Below are 23,256 nucleotides of genomic sequence, written 5' to 3'. Positions count from 1 at the left end.
CTGCGTGAAAAAGTTGCCCCTTAGGTCTCTTTTATATCTTTCCCCTCTCACCCTAAACCTACACCCTCTAGTTCTGGACTCCCCGACCCCAGGGAAAAGACTTTGCCTATTTATCCTATCCATGCCCCTCATAATTTTGTAAACCACTATAAGGTCATCCCTCAGTCTCCGACAATCCAGGGAAAACAGCCCCAGCCTGTTCAGCCTCTCCCTATAGCTCAGATCCTCCAACCCTGGCAACATCCTTGTGAATCTTTTCTGAACCCTTTCAAGTTTCACAACATCTTTCTGATAGGAAGGAGACCAGAATTGCACGCAATATTCCAACAGTGGCCTAACCAATGTCCTGTACAGCCGCAACATGACCTCCCAACTCCTGTACTCAATACTTTGACCAATAAAGGGAAACATTTCAAATGCCTTCGTCACTATATTATCTAACTGCGACTCAGTTTTCAAGGAGCTATGAACCTGCACTCCAAGTTCTTTTTGTTCAGCAACACTCCCTAGGACCAAACCATTAAGTGGATAAGTCCTGCTAAGATTTGCTTTCCCAAAATGCAGCACCTCGCATTTATCTGAATTAAACTCCAAATGCCACTTCTCATCCCATTGGTCCTTCTGGTCCAGATCCTGTTGTAATCTGAGGTAACCCTCTTCGTTGTCCACTACACCTCCAATTTTGGTGTCATCTGCAAACTTACTAACTGTACCTCTTTTATGCTTGCATCCAAATCATTTATGTAAATGACAAAACGTAGAAGGCCCAGCACCGATCCTTGTGGCACTCCACTGGTCACAGGCCTCCAGTCTGAAAAACAGCCCTCCACTAGCACCCTCTGTCTTCTACCTTTGAGCCAGTTCAGTATCTAAATGGCTGGTTCTCCCTGCATTCCATGAGTGGGCGGCACGGTGGCACAGTGGTTAGCACTGCTGCCTCACAGCGCCTGTAGACCCGGGTTCAATTCCCAACTCAGGCGACTGACTATGTGGAGTTTGCACGTTCTCCCCGTGTCTGCGTGGGTTTCCTCCAGGTGCTCCGGTTTCCTCCCACAGTCACAAAGATGTGCGGGTCAGGTGAATTGGTCAAGCTAAATTGCCCGTAGTGTTAGGTAAGGGGTAAATGTAGGGGTATGGGTGGGTTGCGCTTCGGCGGGTCGGTGTGGGCTTGTTGGGCCAAAGGGCCTGTTTCCACACTGTAAATCTAATCTAATCTAATCTAATCTAATCTAACCTTGCTAATCAGTCTCCCATGGGGAACCTTGTCGAATGCCTTACAGAAGTCCATATAGATCACATCTATTGCTCTGCCCTCATCCATCATCTTTGTTACTTCATCAAAAAAGTCAATCAAGTTTGTGAGACATGATTTCCCACGCACAAAGCCATGTTGACTATCAAGGACTTATGCCCGAAATGTCGAATCTCCTGTTCCTTGGATGCTGCCTGACCTGCTGCGCTTTTCCAGCAACACATTTTCAGCTCTGATCTCCTGCATCTGCAATCCTCACTTTGTCCTCGAAGATATCTCTAATCAGTCCTTGCCTTTCCAAATATATGTACATTCTGTCCCTCCGGATTCCTTCCAACAACTTGCCCACCACCGAGATCAGGCTTACCAGTCTATAGTTCCCTGGCTTGTTTTTACTGCCCTTTTTAAACAGTGGCACCACATTTGCCAACCTCCAGTCTTCTGGCACCTCACCTGTGACTATCGATGATACAAATATCTCAGCAAGAGGCCCAGCAATCACTTCTCTAGTTTCCCACAGAGTTCTCGGGTACACCTGATCAGGTCCTGGGGATTTATCCACTTTTAACTGTTTCAAAACATCCAGCACTTCCTCCTCTGTAATCTGGACATTTTGCAAGATGTCACCATCTATTTCCCTACAGTCTATATCTTCCATATCCTTTTTCACTGTAAATACTGATGCAAAATATTCATTTAGTATCTCCCCAATTTTCTGTGGCTCCACACAAAGGCTGCCTTGCCGCTCTTTGAGGGACCCTATTCTCTTCCTAGTTACCCTTTTGTCCTTAATATATTTGTAAAAACCCTTTGGATTCTCATTAACTCTATTTGCCAAAGCCACTTCATATCCCCGTTTTGCCCTCCTGATTTCTCTCTTAAGTATACGCCTACTTTCTTTATACTCTTCTAAGGATTTACTCGATCTATCCTGTCTATACCTGACATACGCTTCCTTTTTCTTAACCAAACCCTCAATTTCTTTAGTCATCCAGCATTCCCTATACCTACCAGCCTTCCCTTTCATCCTGACAGGAATGTACTTTCTCTGGATTCTTATCTCATTTCTGAAGGCTTCCCATTTTCCAGCCATCCCTTCACCTGCAAACCTCTGCCTCCAAGCAACTTTCGAAAGTTCTTGCCTAATACCGTCAAAATTGGCCTTTCTCCAATTTAGAACTTTAACTTTTAGATCTGGTTTATCCTTTTCCATCACTATTTTAAAACGAATAGAATTATGGTCGCTGGCCCCAAAGTGCTTCCCCACTGACACCTCAGTCACTTGCCCTGCCTTATTTCTCAAGAGTAGGTCAAGGTTTGCAATAGTCCGAGAGAAGTAGAGGATAGTATTGCGAGGATGATTCAGGAGAAGAGTGAAAGTAGCAGGGTGGTTGTTATGGGGGACTTTAACTTCCCAGATATTGACTGGGAAAGCTATAGCTCAAGTTCGTTAGATGGGTTGGTGTTTGTCCAATGTGTGCAGGAGGGTTTCCTGACACAATATGTAGACAGGCCAACAAGAGGTGAGGCTATACTGGATTTGGTTCTAGGTAATGAACCAGGCCAGGTGTTAGACTTGGAGGTAGGTGAGCACTTCGGGGACAGTGACTACAACTCGGTGACTTTTACTTTAGTGATGGAGAGGGATAAGTGTGCACTGCAGGGCAAGAGCTATAGCTGGGGGCAGGGAAATTATGATGCGGTGAGGCATGACTTAGGATGTGTGGATTGGAAAAACAGGCTTCAGGAGAAGAACACTAACGATATGTGGAGATTGTTCAAGGAACACCTATTGAGTGTCCTTGATAAGTATGTACCAGTCAGGCAGGGAGTAAAGGGTCTTGTGAGGGAGCCGTGGTTTAATAGGGAATTGGAATCCCTTGTGAAAGGCAAGAGGGTGGCCTATGTAAGGATGAGGCGTGAAGGTTCAGTTGGGGCGATTGAGAGTTATAAGGTTGCCAGGAAGGATCTGAAGAGAGAGCTAAGAGCAGCGAGAAGGGGACATGAAAAGTCCTTAGTTGGTAGGATTAGGGAAAACCCAAAGGCTTTCTATAGGTATGTCAGGAATAAAAGGATGACTAGGGTAGGTATCGGTCCAGTCAAGGATAGTAGTGGGAAGTTGTGCGTGGAGGCGGAGGAGATTGGTGAGACACTAAATCAATACTTTTCGTCAGTATTCACTCAGGAACGGGACTCTGTTGCTGGTGTGAATATTGAGTCACAAGTGATTAGAATGGATGGCTTTGAGGTATGTAGGGAGGAGGTTTTGGGAATACTGGAAAGGATGAAAATAGACAAGTCTCCTGGGCCTGATGGCATTTACCCTAGGATCCTCTGGGAAGCTAGGGAGGAGATAGCAGAGCCATTGGCCTTGATTTTTATGTCGTCATTGTCAACGGGAATAGTACCAGAAGACTGGAGGATAGCGAATGTGGTCCCCTTGTTCAAGAAGGGGAGTAGGGACAGCCCGAGTAACTATAGGCCAGTGAGTCTCACTTCTGTTGTGGGCAAAGTCTTAGAGAGAATTATAAGGGATAAGATTTATGAACATCTGGATAGGAATAATGTGATCAAGGATAGTCAGCATGGTTTTGTGAAGGGCAGGTTGTGCCTCACAAACCTTATTGAGTTCTTTGAGAAGGTGACTAAGGAGGTGGATGAGGGTAAAGCAGTAGATGTGGTGTATATGGATTTTAGCAAGGCGTTCGATAAGGTACCCCATGGTAGGCTAATGCAAAAACTACGGAGGTATAGCATTGAGGGTGCATTAGAGGTTTGGATTAGGAATTGGCTGGCTGGAAGGAGACAGAGGGTAGTAGTTGATGGACTAGGTTCATCTTGGAGTGCAGTTACTAGCGGTGTACCACAGGGATCTGTTTTGGGACCGTTGCTGTTTGTCATCTTTATAAATGATCTAGAGGATGGGCTTGAAAGCTGGGTGAGCAAGTTTGCGGATGACACAAAGGTCGGTGGAGTTGTGGACAGTGAAGAAGGATGTGGCAGGTTACAGCGGGATATAGATAGGTTGCAGAGCTGGACAGAAAGGTGGCAGATGGAATTCAATGTAGCTAAGTGTGAAGTCATTCACTTTGGTAGGAGTAACAAGAAGATGGATTACTGGGCTAATGGTAGGCTACTTGGTAGTGTGGATGAGCAGAGGGATTTTGGTGTCCATGTACACAGATCTCTGAAAGTTGCCACCCAGGTAAATAGTGCTGTGAGGAAGGCATACGGTGTACTGGGCTTTATTGGTAGAGGAATTGAGTTCCGGAGTCCTGAGGTCATGTTGCAGTTGTATAAGACTCTGGTGCTGCCTCATCTGGAGTAATGTGTGCAGTTTTGGTCGCCATACTATAGGAAGGATGTGGAGGCATTGGAACGAGTGCAGAGGAGGTTTACCAGGATGTTGCCTGGCATGGTAGGAAGATCGTATTAGGAAAGGCTGAGGCACTTGGGTCTGTTCTCATTGGAGAAAAGAAGGTTTAGGGGAGATTTGATTGAGGTGTATAAGATGATTAGGGGTTTAGATAGGGTAGACACTGAGAACCTTTTACCGCTAATGGAGTCAGCTGTTACTAGGGGACACAGCTTTAAATTAAGGGGTGGTAGGTATAGGACAGATGTTAGGGGTAGATTCTTTACGCAGCGGGTTGTGAGTTCATGGAATGACCTGCCAGTAGCAGTGGTGAACTCTCCCTCTTTATGGTCATTTAAGCAGGCATTGGATAGGCATATGGAAGTTATTGGGCTAGTGTAGGTTAGGTAGGATTTGGTCGGCGCAACATCGAGGGCCGAAGGGCCTGTACTGCGCTGTATTTTTCTATGTTCTATGTTCTCTAGTAGGTACATCCACATACTGAATCAGAAAATTGTCATGTACACACTTAAGGAACTCCTCTCCATCTAAACCTTAACATTATGGCAGTCCCAGTCGATGTTTGGAAAGTTAAAATCCCCTACCATAACAACTATATTATTCTTACTGATAACTGAGATGTCCGTACAGATTTGTTTCTCAATTTCCCTCTGACTATTGTGGGGGGATCAATAGTACAATCCCAATCAGGTGATCATCCCTTTCTTATTTCTCAGTTCCACCCAAATAACTTCCCTGGATGTATTTCTGGGAATATCCTCCCTCAGCACAGCTGTAATGCTATCCCTTATCAAAAATGCCACTCTCCCTCCTCTCTTGCCTCCCTTTCTATCCTCCCTGTAGCATTTGTATCCTGGAACATTAAGCTGCCAGTCCTGTCCATCCCTGAGCCACATTTCTGTAATTGCTATGATATACCCATGCCCGGAGTTCATCTGCCTTCCCTGTTAGGCCCTTTGCATTGAAATAAATGCAGTTTAATTTGTCCCCTGCCTGCCCTGACTGTTTGACTCATTTCTGTTCTCAGCTGTACCCGTGTCAGTTTGATCTCTTTCCTCACTATCTCCCTGGGTCCCACCACCACCTCCCCCCCAACCTTACTAGTTTAAATCCTCCCAAGTAGTTTTAGCAAATTTCCCTGCCATTATATTAGTCCCCTTCCAATTTAGGTGCAATCCGTCCTTCTTGTATAGGTCACTTCTTACCCCAAAAGAGATTCCAGTGATCCAAAAATGTGAATCCTTCTCCCATACACCAGCTCCTCAGCCATGCATTCATCTGCTCTATCTTCGTATTCCCGCCCTCACTAGCTCGTAGCACTGGGAGTAATCCAGATATTACTACCCTTGAGGACTTCGTTTTTAAATTTCTGCTTCACACTCTGTAATCTCCCTTCAGAGCCTCAACCTTTTCCCTTCCAATGTCATTGGTACAAAAGTGGACAATGACCTCCTGCTGGCCCCTCTCCCCTCTGACAACATTCTCTGAGACATCCTTAATCCTGGCACCAGGGAAATAACACACCGTTCTGCTTTTTCTTTGCTGGCCACAGAAACGTTTGTCTGTACCTTTGACTACAGAATCCCCGAACATAATTGATCTCTTGGACGCCAACGTACCCCTCGTTGCATTAGAGCTTGTCTCAATATCAGAAACTTGGCTGTTGGTGCTACGTTCCCCTGAGAATCCATCACCCCCTACATTTTCCAAAACAGCATATCCCTGTTTGAAATGGGTATATCCACAAAAGTCTCCTGCCCTAGGTGCTGACCTTTCTCACCCTTCCTGGAGTTAACCCATCTATGTGACTGTATCTGAGACTTTCCCCCCTTTCTATAACTGCCATCCATCACATACTGTTGTTGTTGCAAATTCCTCATCGCTTCTATCTGTCTCTCCAACCGATCCACTCAATCTGAACCAATAAGGTAGCCAAAAAGAGGCTGTTGGTTGATGCTGTCAGGACCAGAAACTTAGGGACAGATTTGCAATTTTGGGCAGTAGCTACAGAGGAAGTGTGAAGAACCACCTTTTAATGCATTGAATGTTAAAGACCAGGCTGGAAATGGAGATCATCAGTGGCTTCCAAAGGAAATTGGATGCGCACTTTAAAGAAATGAGCACACAGGACTACAGAAATCGTGTGAGAATAGAACTGACTGGATTGCTGTACCTAAACCAACATGGACCTGATAGTGCTGTAACGACTACCACCTGAAGAGATAGAACAATGCAGTCACATGGACTGTGTAGGAGTTTGGAGCCTCAATTTGAACACTTAGGTAAATTCATCACTAGAAGTATGAATGAAATTTATGACGTTAATTTCACAAAAGTTGATTTAGTACCTTTTCTATCTAGAAAATGTCTCAACCAGTGTTTGAAATGCAGTTACTGTACATACAATTAATTCATATGTAATGACATTTGCAGAAAGCGTTCAGATGATTATCCACATAGCCTGATTTTAGGGTGCTGATCCAGAAGAATTTGATCCCAGGATGCCAGAAAATTCTACTTCAAGTCTGATGTCAGTTAGGGCAGATAGACCTCAGTTTGAAACAAACAGAACTTGCTGGAGAAACTCAGCAGGTTTGGCAGCATCTGTAGAGAGGAAAACAGTTGAAGTTTGACCTTTCCCATCAAGGTTGACACCTCTGACCATGCATTAGTTTTCTGTTGCTTTTACACCTTTCTCATTTCACTGTTAACCAAGTTTATTTGCTCAAGGCTGAGTTGAGAACTAAGTTCACAAACTTCTGAATCTGAGGGACAGTTGCTGCCACCTGGACCAAGCTGATGACTTTACACCTGCAATAGCTATTTTTTTTCAATCTTTAGAGGATTTCCCTTGAAGAAACTGGGGGATCCCTATCATAGGAAGTGTGTTGTTTTCATTAAACATTGCTTTCCTGATTTTAAGCTCAAGGTGATGAGTGTATCTGTGCTGTCATGTGTGCCATTTGTAGGTTTGGTGATGCCAGTCTTCAAAATTTGTCAGTTTCTCTATCAGTTTTTTGGTTCTGTGATTTTATTGTTACATAATCTGTTTAATTATTTTAAGAAGAATTAAACTTCCCTTCTGATTTGGTTCCTTCACTAGGCTCTTGTGTTAGGCGTTTATGCTACCTTCTCTAGTCAACCAGTTCAGTCCAGAGCAAGACTTGACCATGTCGAGTGCCTTTTAAGGAATGTGACCTTGCATATTTTTCCAGTCTCTTCATTTGTGAAAATTGGGAAGTAATGAATTTTACAATGTTGGGAGGTAATTAATTCCACAAATTCACTTTTTAAAATGGTATTCAAGTATACTGTGAAGAGTTTCTATGAAATCTAACCACATCTATGTAGATGCTGATTGGTATTAATTTTTCTTCATTGATCTGTAGTCCTTTTGTGAATGAACATTTCAAGCCAAACTGAATGGGAATTTCATTTTGACTAAAAACATCTGTTGTACCATATGCATCAAGTTTACTTTCAGTTGTTACAACATTATTTATTCTCAGGAAATAATACTCCGTAAATTTAAAATTTGTATCAGATGTTAAAGTTGAGTTTGATCATTCTATTTCTTCTTTTTTCTCTTAGACTTCTGGAATTGAGACTTTAGTAGAGGAGCTTTGTTCCAAATTGAAAGAACTGCAGAATAAGCAAAAAGGTATGTCGAGTTTAAAAGTAATGGCATGCTTTTGAGGACTCACTATTTCGGTTTTGTGAAGACTACAAGGGGGGGTGAGTTGGGGGGGAGGTGGGTGGGGATACACCTAAGGTCTGAATCCAAAAGGTCACATGGCAAACCTCTAAACTGGCAGAGTTCCAGAAGATTTGAAAACCTGAATCTATTGTAAAGCTAACATCAAGGGTTTTTTTTGTCTTGGTTACTTGGATAAAATGTTCACGTGTTCACAAACAAAAGAATGACATTTTATTCAAGTTTTTCTTACCAACCTGTTTGGCTGTTTATAATACTGATCTTAGCGAGTTTTGCGAAGATTTGTAGCTCAGCTTGAGGTTCTGGATAGAAGTTTGCTCACTGAGATGGAATTCTGACCTCCTTCTCAAAATTCAGATATAGGCTTTAAATTGGGGAAGAAATTAGATTTCTCCTGATGCATTAAAATTGTATTTTAATAACTTCTAATATTTGTTTAAAAATTAGTCAATCTCAGTTTTTTGTGTTCATAGAGATGCTTATTCGGAGTGCTTTGGCATTCATTTTCTTTAGATTTACGACCAGAAAAGCATATTATGCAACACAATTGTTATTTAAAGTAATTGACCATCAATGAAGCCTAATGACAGTGTTTAGAAGGTCGTGCTTGGAATTTAAATCAGCCAGATCAAAATCAACTAGATTTAAGTAAAATATATTTGCGCAACCTTATCACTGTTTCTTCAAAGACTAAAGAATGTAAGAAAGAGGAACAGGAATGTACAGTTCAGTATCTTGGACCTTATCTCATTGCTGGGCTAATTTTATACTTAACTCTGTCCTATCCTCAATTCAGGAGGTAAAAACAATGACTGCAGATGCTGGAAACCAGATTCTGGATTAGTGGTGCTGGAAGAGCACAGCAGTTCAAGCAGCATCCAAAGTGCAGCGAAATCGACGTTTCGGGCAAAAGCTCTTCATCAGGAATAAAGGCAGTGAGCCTGAAGCGTGGAGAGATAAGCTAGAGGAGGGTGGGGTGGGGAGAAAGTAGCATAGAGTACAATGGGTGAGTGGGGGAGGGGATGAAGGTGATAAGTCAGAGAGGAGAGGGTGGAGTGCATAGGTGGAAAAGGAGATAGGCAGGTAGGACAAGTCCGGACAAGTCATGGGAACAGTGCTGAGCCGAAAATTTGGAACTGTGGTGAGGTGGGGGAAGGGGAAATGAGGAAACTGTTGAAGTCCACATTGATGCCCTGGGGTTGAAGTGTTCCGAGGCGGAAGATGAGGCGTTCTTCCTCCAGGCGTCTGGTGGTGAGGGAGCGGCGGTGAAGGAGGCCCAGGACTTCCATGTCCTCGGCAGAGTGGGAGGGGGAGTTGAAATGTTGGGCCACGGGGCGGTGCGGTTGATTGGTGCGGGTGTCCTGGAGATGTTGCCTAAAGCGCTCTGCTAGGAGGCACCCAGTCTCCCCAATGTAGAGGAGATCGCATCGGGAGCAACGGATACAATAAATGATATTAGTGGATGTGCAGGTAAAACTTTGGATGTGGAAGGCTCCTTTAGGGCCTAGGATAGCGGTGAGGGAGGAGGTGTGGGCACAGGTTTTACAGTTCCTGCGGTGGCAGGAGAAGTGCCAGGATGGGAGGGTGGGTTGCAGGGGGCGTGGACCTGACCAGGTAGTCACGGAGAGAACGGTCTTTGCGGAAGGCGGAAAGGGGTGGGGAGGGAAATATATCCCTGGTGGTGGGGTTTTTTTGGAGGTGGCGGAAATGTCGGCGGATGATTTGGTTTATGTGAAGGTTTGTAGGGTGGAAGATGAGCACCAGGGGCGTTCTGTCCTTGTTACGGTTGGAGGGGTGGGGTCTGAGGGCGGAGGTGCGGGATGTGGACGAGATGCATTGGAGGGCATCTTTAACCACGTGGGAAGGGAAATTGCAGTCTCTAAAGAAGGAGGCCATCTGGTGTGTTCTATGGTGGAACTGGTCCTCCTGGGAACAGATACGGCGGAGGCAGAGGAATTGGGAATACGGGATGGCATTTTTGCAAGAGGTAGGGTGGGAAGAGGTGTAATCCAGGTAGCTGTGGGAGTTGGTGGGTTTGTAAAAAATGCCAGTGTTAAGTCGGTCGTCATTAATGGAGATGGAGAGGTCCTCACCCATAACAATTTCTCCTTTGAATCCTCCCACTTCCTCCAGACCAAAGGGGTAGCCATGGGCACACGTATGGGCCCCAGCTATGCCTATCTCTTTGTTGGCTATGTAGAACAGTTGATCTCCGTAATTACACCGGCACCACTCCCCACCTCTTCCTCCGCTACATTGCTGACTGCATTGGCGCTACCTCGTGCTCCCGCGAGGAGGTTGAGCAATTCATCAACTTCACCAACACATTCCACCCTGAGCTTAAATTTACCTGGATCATCTCTGACACCTCCCTCCCCTTCCTGGACCTCTCCATCTCCATTAATGAAGACCGACTTGACACTGTCATGTTTTACAAACCCACCATATTATCGTGGTTGTGGGTATGTTCGCCAAACTGGAAAGTGGATTTGCAGACGTTTTGTCCCCTGACTAGGTAACATCTTCAATCCTGTGGAGCCTCATGTGAAGCGCTGCTGTACTGTCTCTTCGGAATTTATTTGGTTCTGTTTTTGCTGCTTCTGGTTGCGAGTTCCGGTTGTTCATTGTGGGGGCTGGTATGTTGGTCTAGGTCAGTGCTTGTTGATGGAGTCCGTGGATGAGTGCCATGTTTCTAGGAATTCTCTGGCTGTCCTCTGTTTAGTTTGTCCTGTGACCGTAGTGTTGTCCCAGTCGAATTTGTGGTCCCCGTCATCTGTGTGTATGGCTACTAAGGACAGCTGGTTGTGGTGTTCGTGGATGTGGACTGCCTGTTTGTTCTATATAGTGTTTCATGCAGTCTTTGCATGGAATCTTGTAAATTATGTCAGCCTTGCACCTGATGGGTACTGGGTCTTTTGGCCTGGTGGGTTGTTGTCTGAGCGTGGCTTTCAGTTTATCGGCTGTCATGAATCCCAGTGGTCAGAGAAGTCTGACTGTAAGTTCAGAGCCGTTTTTTTAGAAAGGTTGCGTGGTTAGTGAGTTGGGTCGTGGCATGTCCCCATCATGTTGTTTGCCTGTTAAGCAGCTGCAGATGAAGTTGCGGGGGTATCCATTCTTGGCGAAAGCTGCAGAGTTGTTGTTCTTCCCTTCGCAGATTGGGAGTGCTGCAGTGTATTGTAGCCGTTTTGAACAGGGTCCCAATGCAACTTTGTGTGTGTGTGTGGTTGCTGTTCTAATTCAGAGTTGGTCAGTGTGTGTGCATTTCATGTACACTTGTGTGGTGCATTCACCGTTCTGTGTTCTTTGTGCCATCCCATCTAGGAATGGGAGTTGACTGTTGGTTTTCTCATAGCTTGTAAAATGATCCCTGTCATTATGGTGTTGATGATCCGATGTGTGTTCTTTTTCTGTTCTTTTAATGCGAACAAAAGTGTTGTCGACATATCTGATCCAGAGTTTAGGTTGGATTTGTAGTAGGGCTGTTTGTTCCAATCTTTGCATCACTGCTTCTGTATTGAGCCCAGAGGTGGGTGAGCCCATAGGTGTTTCATTAATCCGTTCATATTTTTGGTTGTTGAATCATCCACATCCATGAACACCAACTAGCCACTAAACGCCACAATTTTATCTGTCTCGAGTAGCCATACACACAGATGACAAGGACCACAAATTCGACGGGACACCGCAATGATATAAGACAAGCTAAACAGAGAGTAACCAGCGAATTCCTAGAAGCATGGCACTCATCCACGGACTCCATCAACAAGCACTTAAACCTAGGCCCAATATACTGGCCACTATAACGAACAAATGGAAGCAGCAGAGTCGGAGCCAAATAAATTCCAGAAGAGACAACATAGCAGCGCTTCACGGAGGCTCCAAAGCACTGAAGATGTCACCTAGACAGGGGATGAAACATCATCAAATCAACTTACCAGCATGGCGAATATACCCACAATTACAAAAACCGGCACCCAAGCTACAACTCTTTACACAAACCTTTTCCATATTATATTAAATGGGCATTTGCTGAAGGAACCTAGTGGTTGGTTTTGCTGAAAACTATCATTTAAATAAGCTGTATGGACAGATTTCAGGCCTGCAGAATATTTCCAGAATTTTCTGTTGCAATTTGTTAGCCTACTCAGAGATATTGCTTAATAACTCATCCACTGTATTTGGGAGTCCATGATCGTAAATACTCCCTTCGTTCCCTCTGATTGTGTCCAGTTTTGGTCACCCTTCTATAGGAAAGATATAGAGGTTTTGGAGAGGGTGCAAAGAAGGTTTACCAGGATGCTGCCTGGACAGGAGGGCTTGCCTTATGAAGAAAGGTTGAATAAGCTCAGATTTTTCTGTCTGGAGAGGAGGAGGAGGAAGAGAGGAGGCCTGAGGTGTACAAAATAAAGAGAGGAATAGATAGAGTCAAAGCCAGTGACTTTTTCCCCATGGCAGGATTGACTGGTAAGCGAAGACATAGTTTGAAGATATTAGGAGGAAGGTATAAAGGAGATGTCTGAGGTAGGTTCTTTATGCAGAGAGTTGTGAATGCATGGAATGCATTGCCAGCTGTAGTGGAAGCAGAGTCATTAGGGACATTTAAGCGACTGCTGGGCATGCACATGGATAGCAGTGAGTAGAGAGGTGCGTAGGTTAAGTTACTATAATTTACATTAGGATTAAGTCTCAGCACAACATCGTGGGCCTAAGGGCCTGTTCTGTGCTGTACTTTTCTATGTTCTATGTTCTATGATTGTGGACATGGATTAAGTTAGCATTAAAGCAAATATAACTGGTCAGGATTCTAGACATCTGCAAGAACCATGTTTTATGCCAAGCTTGGAAGTTGAGTGGCATGGCTTTACATTTGTTTATTTTTGTCAAGAAAGATGCTGCACTCATGTGTAGAAGTATATTGTTTGTATTGGTGCAGTAAGGAAAGTTGGACTGAGATCTAAATGAATTGATCAGCTGCTCTGTATTCTGTTGGATTGTCTGAGAAATTAAATTGCCTTAACCTGCCTCATTGAAATGTAACCTGCCAGCTGAAAGATTGGACAGATATATATAGGAAAACCTGCAAAGGGCACAATGCAATTGTTACCCCCTCTGGTTACAAGACCACAAATTGATACCTGGCAGTTGTGGTAATGCACCTTATAAATATTTAGTTTGTGGGGACTTGCAGATGCTTTTGAAAGGCAATTTAGAAGGCAAGGTTTGGGGTTGGCATGTACATGAGCTTTCACATTGCTGTGCATCCTTGCAGTTTTGAAGGAACATTGATGAGTCAAATGTTGTATACAAGATCCTGCTGATGGCTACAACTGCCCCTCCAGAACTTGCATACTTATTTGTAAGAGACCTGCATCTGTCTAGCAAATTAATGGAAAGGCAATTAATTATGGAAATGATATGTAATAAGATCATGGATTGTAAATTTATTGTTATACTGTCAATTTAGTTCACAATAATGGTGTAAAAATGTACTATCAAAGATGGTGAAACATTGGTACAGTACTCACTCCATCACTGAGAGTCTGTTTAGGTGCTATATATGAGAATGTCTACCAAAATGCAGCATTTGAAAAAACACAGTATCAGGCATTGCTGGAATCTTTTTCCTGGATAATTGACAATTTTCTATTATTTAACTCATCTACTGCATTGTTTAAATCCTGAAAGAATTCTGAAATACGAGACAAAAATGGCTATTTTTTTATTTGGAAAGCTCAGGAAGAAAATCTAGTACAGCTAAGTATAAAATAGAATTAGGCCTTCATTGTCCATTAAGCCTTTCCCTCCACATCTTGTTGAATTAGTTACACAGCCTAGTCAGTTCTCTGTTGGAGGAAGATGAACACAGATTTTAAGTACTGAAGTCAATTAAAATTTTACTCCCAGAACCAAATTTAAGCCACGTTTCACCTCGCCTTCCTATTTTGACTTCTCTGTTATCACTTGTATTCCAATTTGTACAATTATGGTTCCAGTAGTGTAGTTTTCTGTTTTTTAAAAATCCTTTAGCCAAAAGAGAATTTATTCAGCTCTAAGCACAATGCTTTAAAAAGTAATGTTTCACCTTGCTTGATGGTGCAGAATACATGGGCAATGTCCTGCATGTTATGTGGAGTAATTGCTGTGAACACCAAAATGACAACATACACAAAAACAGACTCTGATGTCTGCAGACCCACAACAGGCTGTAGGAAGTGCCTACACATCTACGATCGGTGTTGGTGTTTCATATCATATCTGGTGTATACAGATGGCAATCATCATGGCTGTTCCAGATGGAGGGATGAGGGAAAAGACTGGGAATGAGGCAGAGCTTCGCTCCCAAATAGGGTAGCTGTCTGGCCATTATTTACAGCAGTGGATAGAAGTGCACAGGCACAGTGCCAAACAGATTTAAGACCTGTTTAGTACGCATTCTAGTAATGGACAATCATTAGTTTCTCAGATCCACAACCGTAGAGTTTTTGTTTGAACAGAGAGATCGATTAGACTGGTGAGCTCTGGAAATGTATGTGCTGCAAACCCCAGAAAATAAAATCACAGAAAATGATGAGGTTCCTGTCAGCTGCTTTTGTCACTTTGCAGTGATCATGTTCCTGTGCATCCTGGGCATTGCATCACTGAGTGAGATTCACAATAAATGCAGCCTAGTGTGACTACTATAATATTATATCTGTCAAAACTCCATGGATTGTGCACCCACACACCAGTCTTTTGTTTCAAACGTTATAGTTCTTAGGCAAGATGAGAATTCCAGGTCCTAAAATATGACTTGACTCTGTTTATATTTTCACCCATGTAAGCTATGTAATCAGTAATATTGTCTTATATTGATCTGAGCATAATTACCTCTCTCTTTCTCTCTCTGCCTCTGTCTGTATCTCTGTCTGTGTCTCTCTGTCTGTCTCTTTGTGTTTCTTGCTTTGTCGCTCTGTTTCTCTGTCACGCCGTGTGTACGTTGCACTCTGTGCATATATGTGCCACACGCTGTGTGCATCGTGCGCTCTGTGTGTGTGTGAGACAGTGTGTGTCACGCACTGTGTGTGTATGTGTCGCATGCTGTGTGTGTCTCGCGCGCTGGGTGTGTGTGTGGGGCGCGCTGTGCGTGTATGTGTGTGGGTCCCGCGCACTTTGGGGGTGTTTGTGCGTGTGTTGCGCACTCGGAGATGTGTTTGCAGAGGTGGGTGTGTGCATGTCGCACGCTAGGTGTGTGTGTATGTGTGTCACTTGCTCGCTGTGTGGGGTGTGAGTGTGTGTCACACGCTCGGGGTGTAGGGGTGTGTCTGTGCATACGCTGCATGCTCGGTGTGTGTGCCACGTGCATGATGTGAGTGTATTATTGTGTGTGTGTCGAGCACTAGGGGTGTGGATGGGTGTGTGTATCACACGTTGAGGGTGTGTGTGCACGTGCCACATATTGTGTGTGGGTGGGTGTAATATGTGTGTGTGTCACACGCTCGGGGTGTAGATGTGTGTGTGCCGCATGCTCAGGGTGTGGGTGGGTGTGTGTTTCGTGCGCACGGGGTGTGGGTGTGTGTGTGTACGGGCCACGTGGTGTGTGTGTGTGTGTGTGTGCGCGTCTGAGAAACGCGCTTGGTGTGGGTTGGTGTATTGTGTTTGTTTGTGTGTGTGTGTGTGTGTAGCATGTTCGGGGTGTGTGGGTGGATGGTATGTGAGTATGTCACGCGCTCGGAGTATGGGTGTGTGTGTGTCGCACACTCGGGATGTGGGTGAGTGTATTGGTGTGTGTGTGTATTGCATGCTCGGGTTGTGTGTGTATGCACATGCTTGGTGTGGGTGGGTGTATTTTGTGTATGTGTGTCGCGCACTCGGGGTGTGGGTGTGTATGTCTGTGCCGGCATGAGCTGGGTATGGGTGTGAGTATGTATGTATATCGCACACTTGGTGAGTGTGTGTGCATGTTGCACGCGAGGTGGGTAGGTGAGCGTGAGGGTGCATAGCATGCACGGTGTGGGTGGGTGCGTCGCATAACTCTCTCTCTCTCTCTCTCTCCCTTTGTGTCTATGTGTGTCTGTCTCTCCCCTTGTGTGTGTATCTCTCTCCCTCTGTGTGTTTGTGTGTGTCTCTCCCTCTCCCTCTGTGCGTGTCTTTGTGTGTGTCTCTCTCTCTTCCCCCCCATGTGTGTCTCTGTCCCTCTCCCTCTCCCTTTCCCTCTGTGTGTGTGTCTCTCCCTCTCCCTCTGTGTGTCTGTCTCCCCCATGTGTGTGTGTGTCTCTCTCTTGTGCATGTCTCTCTGTGTGTTTGCGGCTCTCCCTCTAAGCGGCTCTCTGTGTGTGTGTGTGTGTGTGTGTGTGTGTCTCACACTCCGTGTCTCGCTCTCTTGCTCTGTGTCACACTCGTAACCTTTTCCTGATGAAGGGCTTATGCTCGAAACGTCGAATTCTCTATTCCTGAGATGCTGCCTGGCCTGCTGTGCTTTGACCAGCAACACATTTGCAGCTGTGATCTCCAGCATCTGCAGACCTCATTTTTTATTTCGTGTGGCCTATCTATTCTATCATCAAACTCAGATTTTGTACCCTTGTCGCTTGCATATCCCTTTACCTTTCCAATTCCACTTTTTTCTGCATCTATTCCTAGAAGAAAGAATTCTTTCATCCTTCTGCCTTCACCATCACCACTGCTACCCCTCACTCCTTTAAATAAAACACAAGCCAATGTTGTTTCTAAACTTTGACTGTCCATTTGTTATAATATTTATGCAGCTTCAATTTGGTCATTTGCACTGTTGCCTCTGTCTTCAGATTCCCATGAATCCCGTACGATCTCATCTTTATTCACAGAAGTTCAAGCAGTGCTGATTGAATGTTTATGGTGCAAATTTGGTTTAGCCATTCATCCTCCGATCTGGCTGGCTGTCAGTTTAACATTGTGCTTGCATCAATTGTTGCATTTTACAACTGTGCATTATGAATTTTCAAAAAATCAGACTTTTATGAAATTACTAAAAAGAATCAGCTCAAATGTAAGTTAGTTAAGTGCTTTTCTGTCCTTTTTTTTATGTAGCTTGCCCTGTAATGTTTTTTGGTTATGATTCCTGTTTGGGCAGATTTCACTTTACTGCCGCTGCTCTTCATTGGAAATTTGAACTGTTCAAGAGAAGTAGAACATAGCAATTGAATTACTATATTTAACCATTTTATCATAAAACGTTTTTAGCACATATAAAATGTCGTGTGCTAGGAGAAGATGAAGCAGCTGAATCATTTTATACAGCTTTGGTCATCCTCCTAACCACGCAGAAGATGATCTCTAACTTCATATTTTTCTTGCTCTGCAATTGTGAACATTTCCATTTGACATTGTAAAAATACGCCAAAAGCTTGACTTTAGTATCCATGTGGTGTTTGATATTTTAGGTCAATGTGAATTCAGAAGTAACTGAGAAGATGTGATAACTCTTTCACTTAACACTATTTCAAGGTCACGCTACCATCTGGTCCTATTTCTTTCCAACAGTTCACCTCATCATTTTCATGAATTGAGGAGAAATATAATGAACAAAATAATTATTCATACAAGAACAACTTGAATTTATTTCTGCTTTCTCTTTCCTTTTTCCAAATTTCAGAAGAGAAGCAAGTTAGTAAGAAAGCAGAAGGATCTCAGTCTCCTGAAATTATAGAACCTCCTTCCACTAAGGATCAGGTAGAAATGTAAGTGTTAAGCTTATTGATTTGTTTTAAAACAGTTAGCTTTTCAGGGCACCTTCTGGCTTTATATTTGTAGTTTGTTTTCTTTCAAGGCATTTAGTGTTTCTAACTGTGATAGATCTTGGTTATTTTGTAAAGTAAGTCAATCGATGGGTTTACAACATGTAAAATTGATATCATTGCTTGTGTGTTGGTTATGTGTATCTTCAGTGAAGACTACTGGAACATTAATTTACAGGAATTTCTCAAGTTATCAATGAATTCAAAGTTGACAAATGTAACTATGATAGACGGAAGTGGGTACTGTACATGTTGGAGATTAGAGTCGAGATTAGAGTGGTGCTGGAAAAGTAGGTCAGACAGCTTCCGAGGAGCAGGAAAATCAACAATTCGGGCAAAAGCCCTTCATCAGGAAGGGCTCTAAATATCACAGATGTCAATACTTTAAACTTACCAAGTCACCTGGAACACTTAACCCATTTGCATTTTGTTTTTAGGTATTATGAGGCATTTCCACCTCTTTCTGAGAAGCCAATCTGTCTGCAAGAGATCATGACTGTGTGGAATAAGGCCAAAGCTTGTTCATTTTCTGGTGGTTCTTCTTCATCTGCTGCTCCACAAACAAGCACTGATACGTCCTCTCCAAAAGATTGCAACAGTGAAGGTGAAGGCACTAGAGAGCGAACAAATGAGGCTACCATCACTACGAGTAGTAGTCGTATGTTCAGAAGAAGTAAAAAGGAAAAAGAAAATAGGCACAACAATGGCTTGCAAGAACCAAAACCCACTACAGGAAAGAAGCAGATCAGACACAGGTCCGAAGGAAAGATGCGCCCTCGTTCATGGTCCTCTGGTTCCAGTGAAGCAGGCTCAAGCTCAAGTGGGAACCAGTATGAGTTTAAAGGTCCCACCAAAGCAGTTAAAATCAGACATAAGATGAGAGAAACTGCTCGGAACAAAAAGGGGCGAAATGGACAAGTTAGGCTATCTTTGAAGTCTGTTGACAAAGATGATCGCAAAAGCACCTGTGGGAGCAGCAGCAGTGGACCTACCAAACAGCTGTGCAAAAAAGGAAAAAGATTTACGAAAGAAATGAGAAGGAAAACAAATGGCAACAGTGATATAAAAGATCTTAGCAATGGAAGTGGAAGGGAACAAGAATTCAAAGAAGAACCATTGTGGTACACTGAACCAATTGCAGAGTACTGGTTCCCTCCAAGTAGAAAAAGTAAGCTAGAAACTGCATACCGGAATAGCGTAGCTGCTAATGATAGTGAATCTTTAACTTTGGAAGAGCTTTCGGAGACGATGCAGGGTCTTTGTATTAGTAACAATAATTTCCAAACATACCTCGCAGCAGGTGCTTTCGTCGATGGTCACTTTGTTGAAATGCCTGCATTATTAGATGAGGCGAATGACCTCACTGGGACCTCTAGCTGTTCTAATCCCAAGGACAGTGATATTTTAGATGATATGCATCTATCTGAATTTACTCACTTCTATGAAGTGGATATTCATCAATCCATATTGGATCCTAGTGCCTCAAATTCGTTGCAAGGAGAGAGTCGAATTTTAAGTATGATTCGACGGAAAAGTACAGAGCAAACTGATTTTGAGGCAGACTGTTGTATAGTGTTAGATGGACTACAGTTGACGAGGGAAAGTGCAATATGGACAGATTCCCAAGCTTCTCTTGATGCAGAAGGATTGTTCGTAAATGATCTAGCAAATATAGCTCAATTTTGGGAGTGCTCCAGCTCTGATGAAGCAGAAGGAGAAAGCTTTGCTGGGGATTCCCCCATTACGCTTTCTCCGATTGTGGATAATACAGTGTGTGATGCAAGTAGCAGTACTGGCAATCAAGAAGAACACTTTTCTGAAGCAAATGAAGGGTCTGGTTTAAACTCTACTTGTTTTTCTCTGTTTGAAGTGCAATATGATAACTCTACGTCACCGTTCTGTTTTGATGGACTTAGTCTGGGAAATCAGAACAGTGATATTGGAGGCTGGGCAGATATGCCAGGGAAAACACAGTCTCGCTTGCTTATATGGACCAAAAATAGTGCCTTTGATGAAAATGACCATTGCTCAAATCTTTCAACACGAACCTGCAGCCCATGGTCACATTCTGAAGAAACACGTTCAGATAACGAAACCTCCTTTGGTATTCAGATGGAGGAGTCCACTAAATTTAATGCAGATGAGATTGATTGTATCGTCCCTGGCATTTCGTCCAGCCTGCTTGATGAAGACCTTTTAGATTTATTGCACGAGAACACTCCTTCACAAACAGACGGAGCTTTACGAAATATAACAAGCATGACTTTCAAACAGAAATCCAAGCTGGAGTCGGTGTGTGGAATTCAGCTGGAAGAAGAAGGAAATAAGGAATATGAAACTGTGGAAATTTTTGCAGAGCAATTGGCTACTCATGGGGACAGCTATGGCTCAGAAGTTATAAAGGACATTTGGACAACCATAGCAGAAAATAATGCCGCAACAACACTAGATGTAGAACGATCAGAAGAGGATTTTTTTCCTGCTGAGGTGAATGGTTGCCATTGCTGTTGTTTGGATATGGTAACAAAGCAGGACATCCTGCAAGACCCTCATGAAAAGGCAGTGCAGCGGTCTGAATATCACCTGTGGGAGTGCCAGAAGGAAAACTTAGAGGCCCAAGCCGTTGCATCCGGAGAACTTGCAGAGATAGATGTAGGTGATTACACTGCACCTTCCAAACCTTGGGATATTAGTACTGACAAAGAAAGTGCTTTCATTCTTGGTGGAGTCTATGGAGAACTGAAAACATTCGACAGTTGTGGAGACTGGGGTGTAGTTCCTCCTGATCCTGCAAAAGGTACTTTATTGCAGTGTGCAGCTTCAGATGTTGTAACCATAGCAGGTACAGATGTTTTTATGACTCCAGGTAGCAACTTTGCTCCTGGCCACAGACCATTGTGGAGATCTTGTACTTCATTCACACCATGTGACCAGACAAGAAAAGGAGATGATAGGTTAAATACTGAGTTCTCTTTCATCTTCCATGAAGATTTATTGGGGAATTGCAGTAATTATCAGAGTCAAGAACCTGGTGTTGAGTATTCGTTTTCCTCCTTTGACTTGAACAATCCTTTTTCACAAGTTCTTCATGTGGAATGTTCATTTGAACCTGAAAGGCTTGCAACATTTAGTCCAAGCTTTAAGCCCAAATCTATACTGTGTTCGGACTCAGAAAGTGAAACGTTTCATCCTAAAATATATAGTATTGACAAAACGCAGTACAGGGCTATTCGAATCTCACCACGGACTCATTTCAGACCTATATCTGCCTCTGAGCTTTCACCAACTGGAGGAAGTGAGTCAGAATTTGAGTCTGAAAAGGAGGATGTTGCTGTACCTGTCCTCTGTCAGACTGATTTGTTTGAGGATCAACAGGCAGATTTAAAGCCATTGGAAGAAGATGCTGAGTGTGAAGGACATTATTATGGAAAGTTGGAGCTGGAATCAGGAAAATTCCTGCCTAGACTAAAAAAAGCTGGAATGGAAAAGAGTGCTCAGACTTCCCTAGATTCTCATGAAGGTTCTGGCAGCCTTTTACAGACAGAACAGCAGTGCCCAGAATGTAACTTACAAGCATCAATTGGATGCACCAGTGTGAATAGTTGTGAAATAGATTTCAAGTTGAAGGTACCATGTGACAACGTGGAAGCGTTCCAGAATCGTACAATAAGTAGGAACTTTTCTGGATTCAGTGAGGGAACTGATGTTAGAGCAGCATCTCTACAAGAGGTAAGGACCACTCTCAGGCAATCATTTCCTAACAATGTTGCAGTAAGTAATGTGTTTTTACTTGATCAGTTGCTGAGAGGTTATACTTGAATACTTATTTTAGCAATGATTTTATCCCATTGATGAGGTGAACTAAGGTATGTTTTAAGACATTATGTATCAAAATTACACAATTGTTTTGTAGGTTTCTTGTTGAATAGGTCCCAATGAAGTCAAAACTCTCACTGTTGCAAAAAGGATAACAAACTTTCGAAGTAAGGAGACTGAGAGAATTTGGAAAGAAAATTGTACTTTAGTATCAATTCCTAGAAAATGGTTATTGTCTTACCTAATGCAAGCAAATATAGATAGATAAGTAATCTATCAATAAATCTGTACATTTTCACTGGGGTAAATAACTTCATGCTATGTCAGAAAATGACCACCCATTCTTTTGTTTAAGTAGTGGATTTTAATAATAAGTACCAAAAAAAAAGCTTTCTTGCAAAAAAATTACAAATTTCATTTAAATAACTTGTAATTTTTAAGTTTGAGGGAGCAACTGATGTAAATTTGATATAAAAACAAGTGATTTCATCATTTAAATGCATGACATCCAGTTATTTTGAAGCCAGTTTCAAATATTAGCATTCCAAACAAACTGCAGCAGCCAATAATTTGTTCATGGAGTTGAATAATCAGAAAGTAAACTAATTGAAAGCTTCACAGAAAAAATACCAGTTAACTCATCAGAAAAGATTGCACGTTTGTAAGCTTATCCATAAATAATAATTTTTAAAATCGTGACTTAGTTTATCTACTCAACTGTGAGGGGAAAAGGTCTTCCTACTATAAATAACTGTGATCACATTATTCAGTGATTCATTCATTCAATAAATTTGTATGTTAACTTAATTTAAATACAAACTGTGAATGGTCGTCTACCACTTTGAAGATTGACTTCACATATTGAGAGAGGGGAATAGCACTTAAGTCATTTACCATAAAGGGTTTGTTCTTCCATTTTCCAGATGCATTAGCTAAACATAGATCACAAAGAAATGAGTGTGGTTCTGAAAAGTATGAAGAGTTGAAAATTGACCAATTTCTTCTCTCAAAGGGTAATGAACATGTGGAATTCTTTATTGCAGACAACTAGAGAGACTGGGTTATTAGGTATATTCAAGGGAATCCAAGTTTGTGATGTAAAAGCAAGAAAATGAAGTTGAGGATGATCAGATTAGCAATGATCTCATTGAATGACAGAGCAAACTCCATTATGCTGAATGGCATTCTCCTGTTCCTGTGTCTTATGCTCTTAAACGTGTTCGAATATATTAGAAAAAAAATATTATTTAGTAAGAAGATCTGATGACAGAGAATACTTATCATTTTTTATTCATTGTATATATTAAACAAAGATGTTATGGATTTATAGAATTTCACAGTATCA

The 23,256-nt window shown here is 42.8% G+C and overlaps 1 protein-coding gene across 6 annotated transcripts in view; it reads left to right on the top strand.

Annotated features, from left to right (window-relative positions):
- Window positions 1-23,256, top strand: part of kiaa0232 (KIAA0232 ortholog) — a 137,240-nt gene that overhangs the window by 80,621 nt on the left and 33,363 nt on the right. For all 6 annotated transcript variants that reach the window (XM_060851792.1, XM_060851793.1, XM_060851795.1 and 3 more), the window contains 3 exons: window positions 8,220-8,289; window positions 17,954-18,038; window positions 18,533-21,824. In XM_060851792.1, the coding sequence (XP_060707775.1) occupies window positions 8,220-8,289; window positions 17,954-18,038; window positions 18,533-21,824 (3,447 nt within the window). The remainder of the gene's footprint in view (window positions 1-8,219; window positions 8,290-17,953; window positions 18,039-18,532; window positions 21,825-23,256) is intronic.

This window comes from Hemiscyllium ocellatum, chromosome 36, assembly GCF_020745735.1.
Source record: "Hemiscyllium ocellatum isolate sHemOce1 chromosome 36, sHemOce1.pat.X.cur, whole genome shotgun sequence".
Lineage (NCBI taxonomy): Eukaryota > Metazoa > Chordata > Chondrichthyes > Orectolobiformes > Hemiscylliidae > Hemiscyllium > Hemiscyllium ocellatum.
Note: the sequence above shows the minus strand (reverse complement) of the source record. Positions and strands in the feature narration are given on the sequence as shown.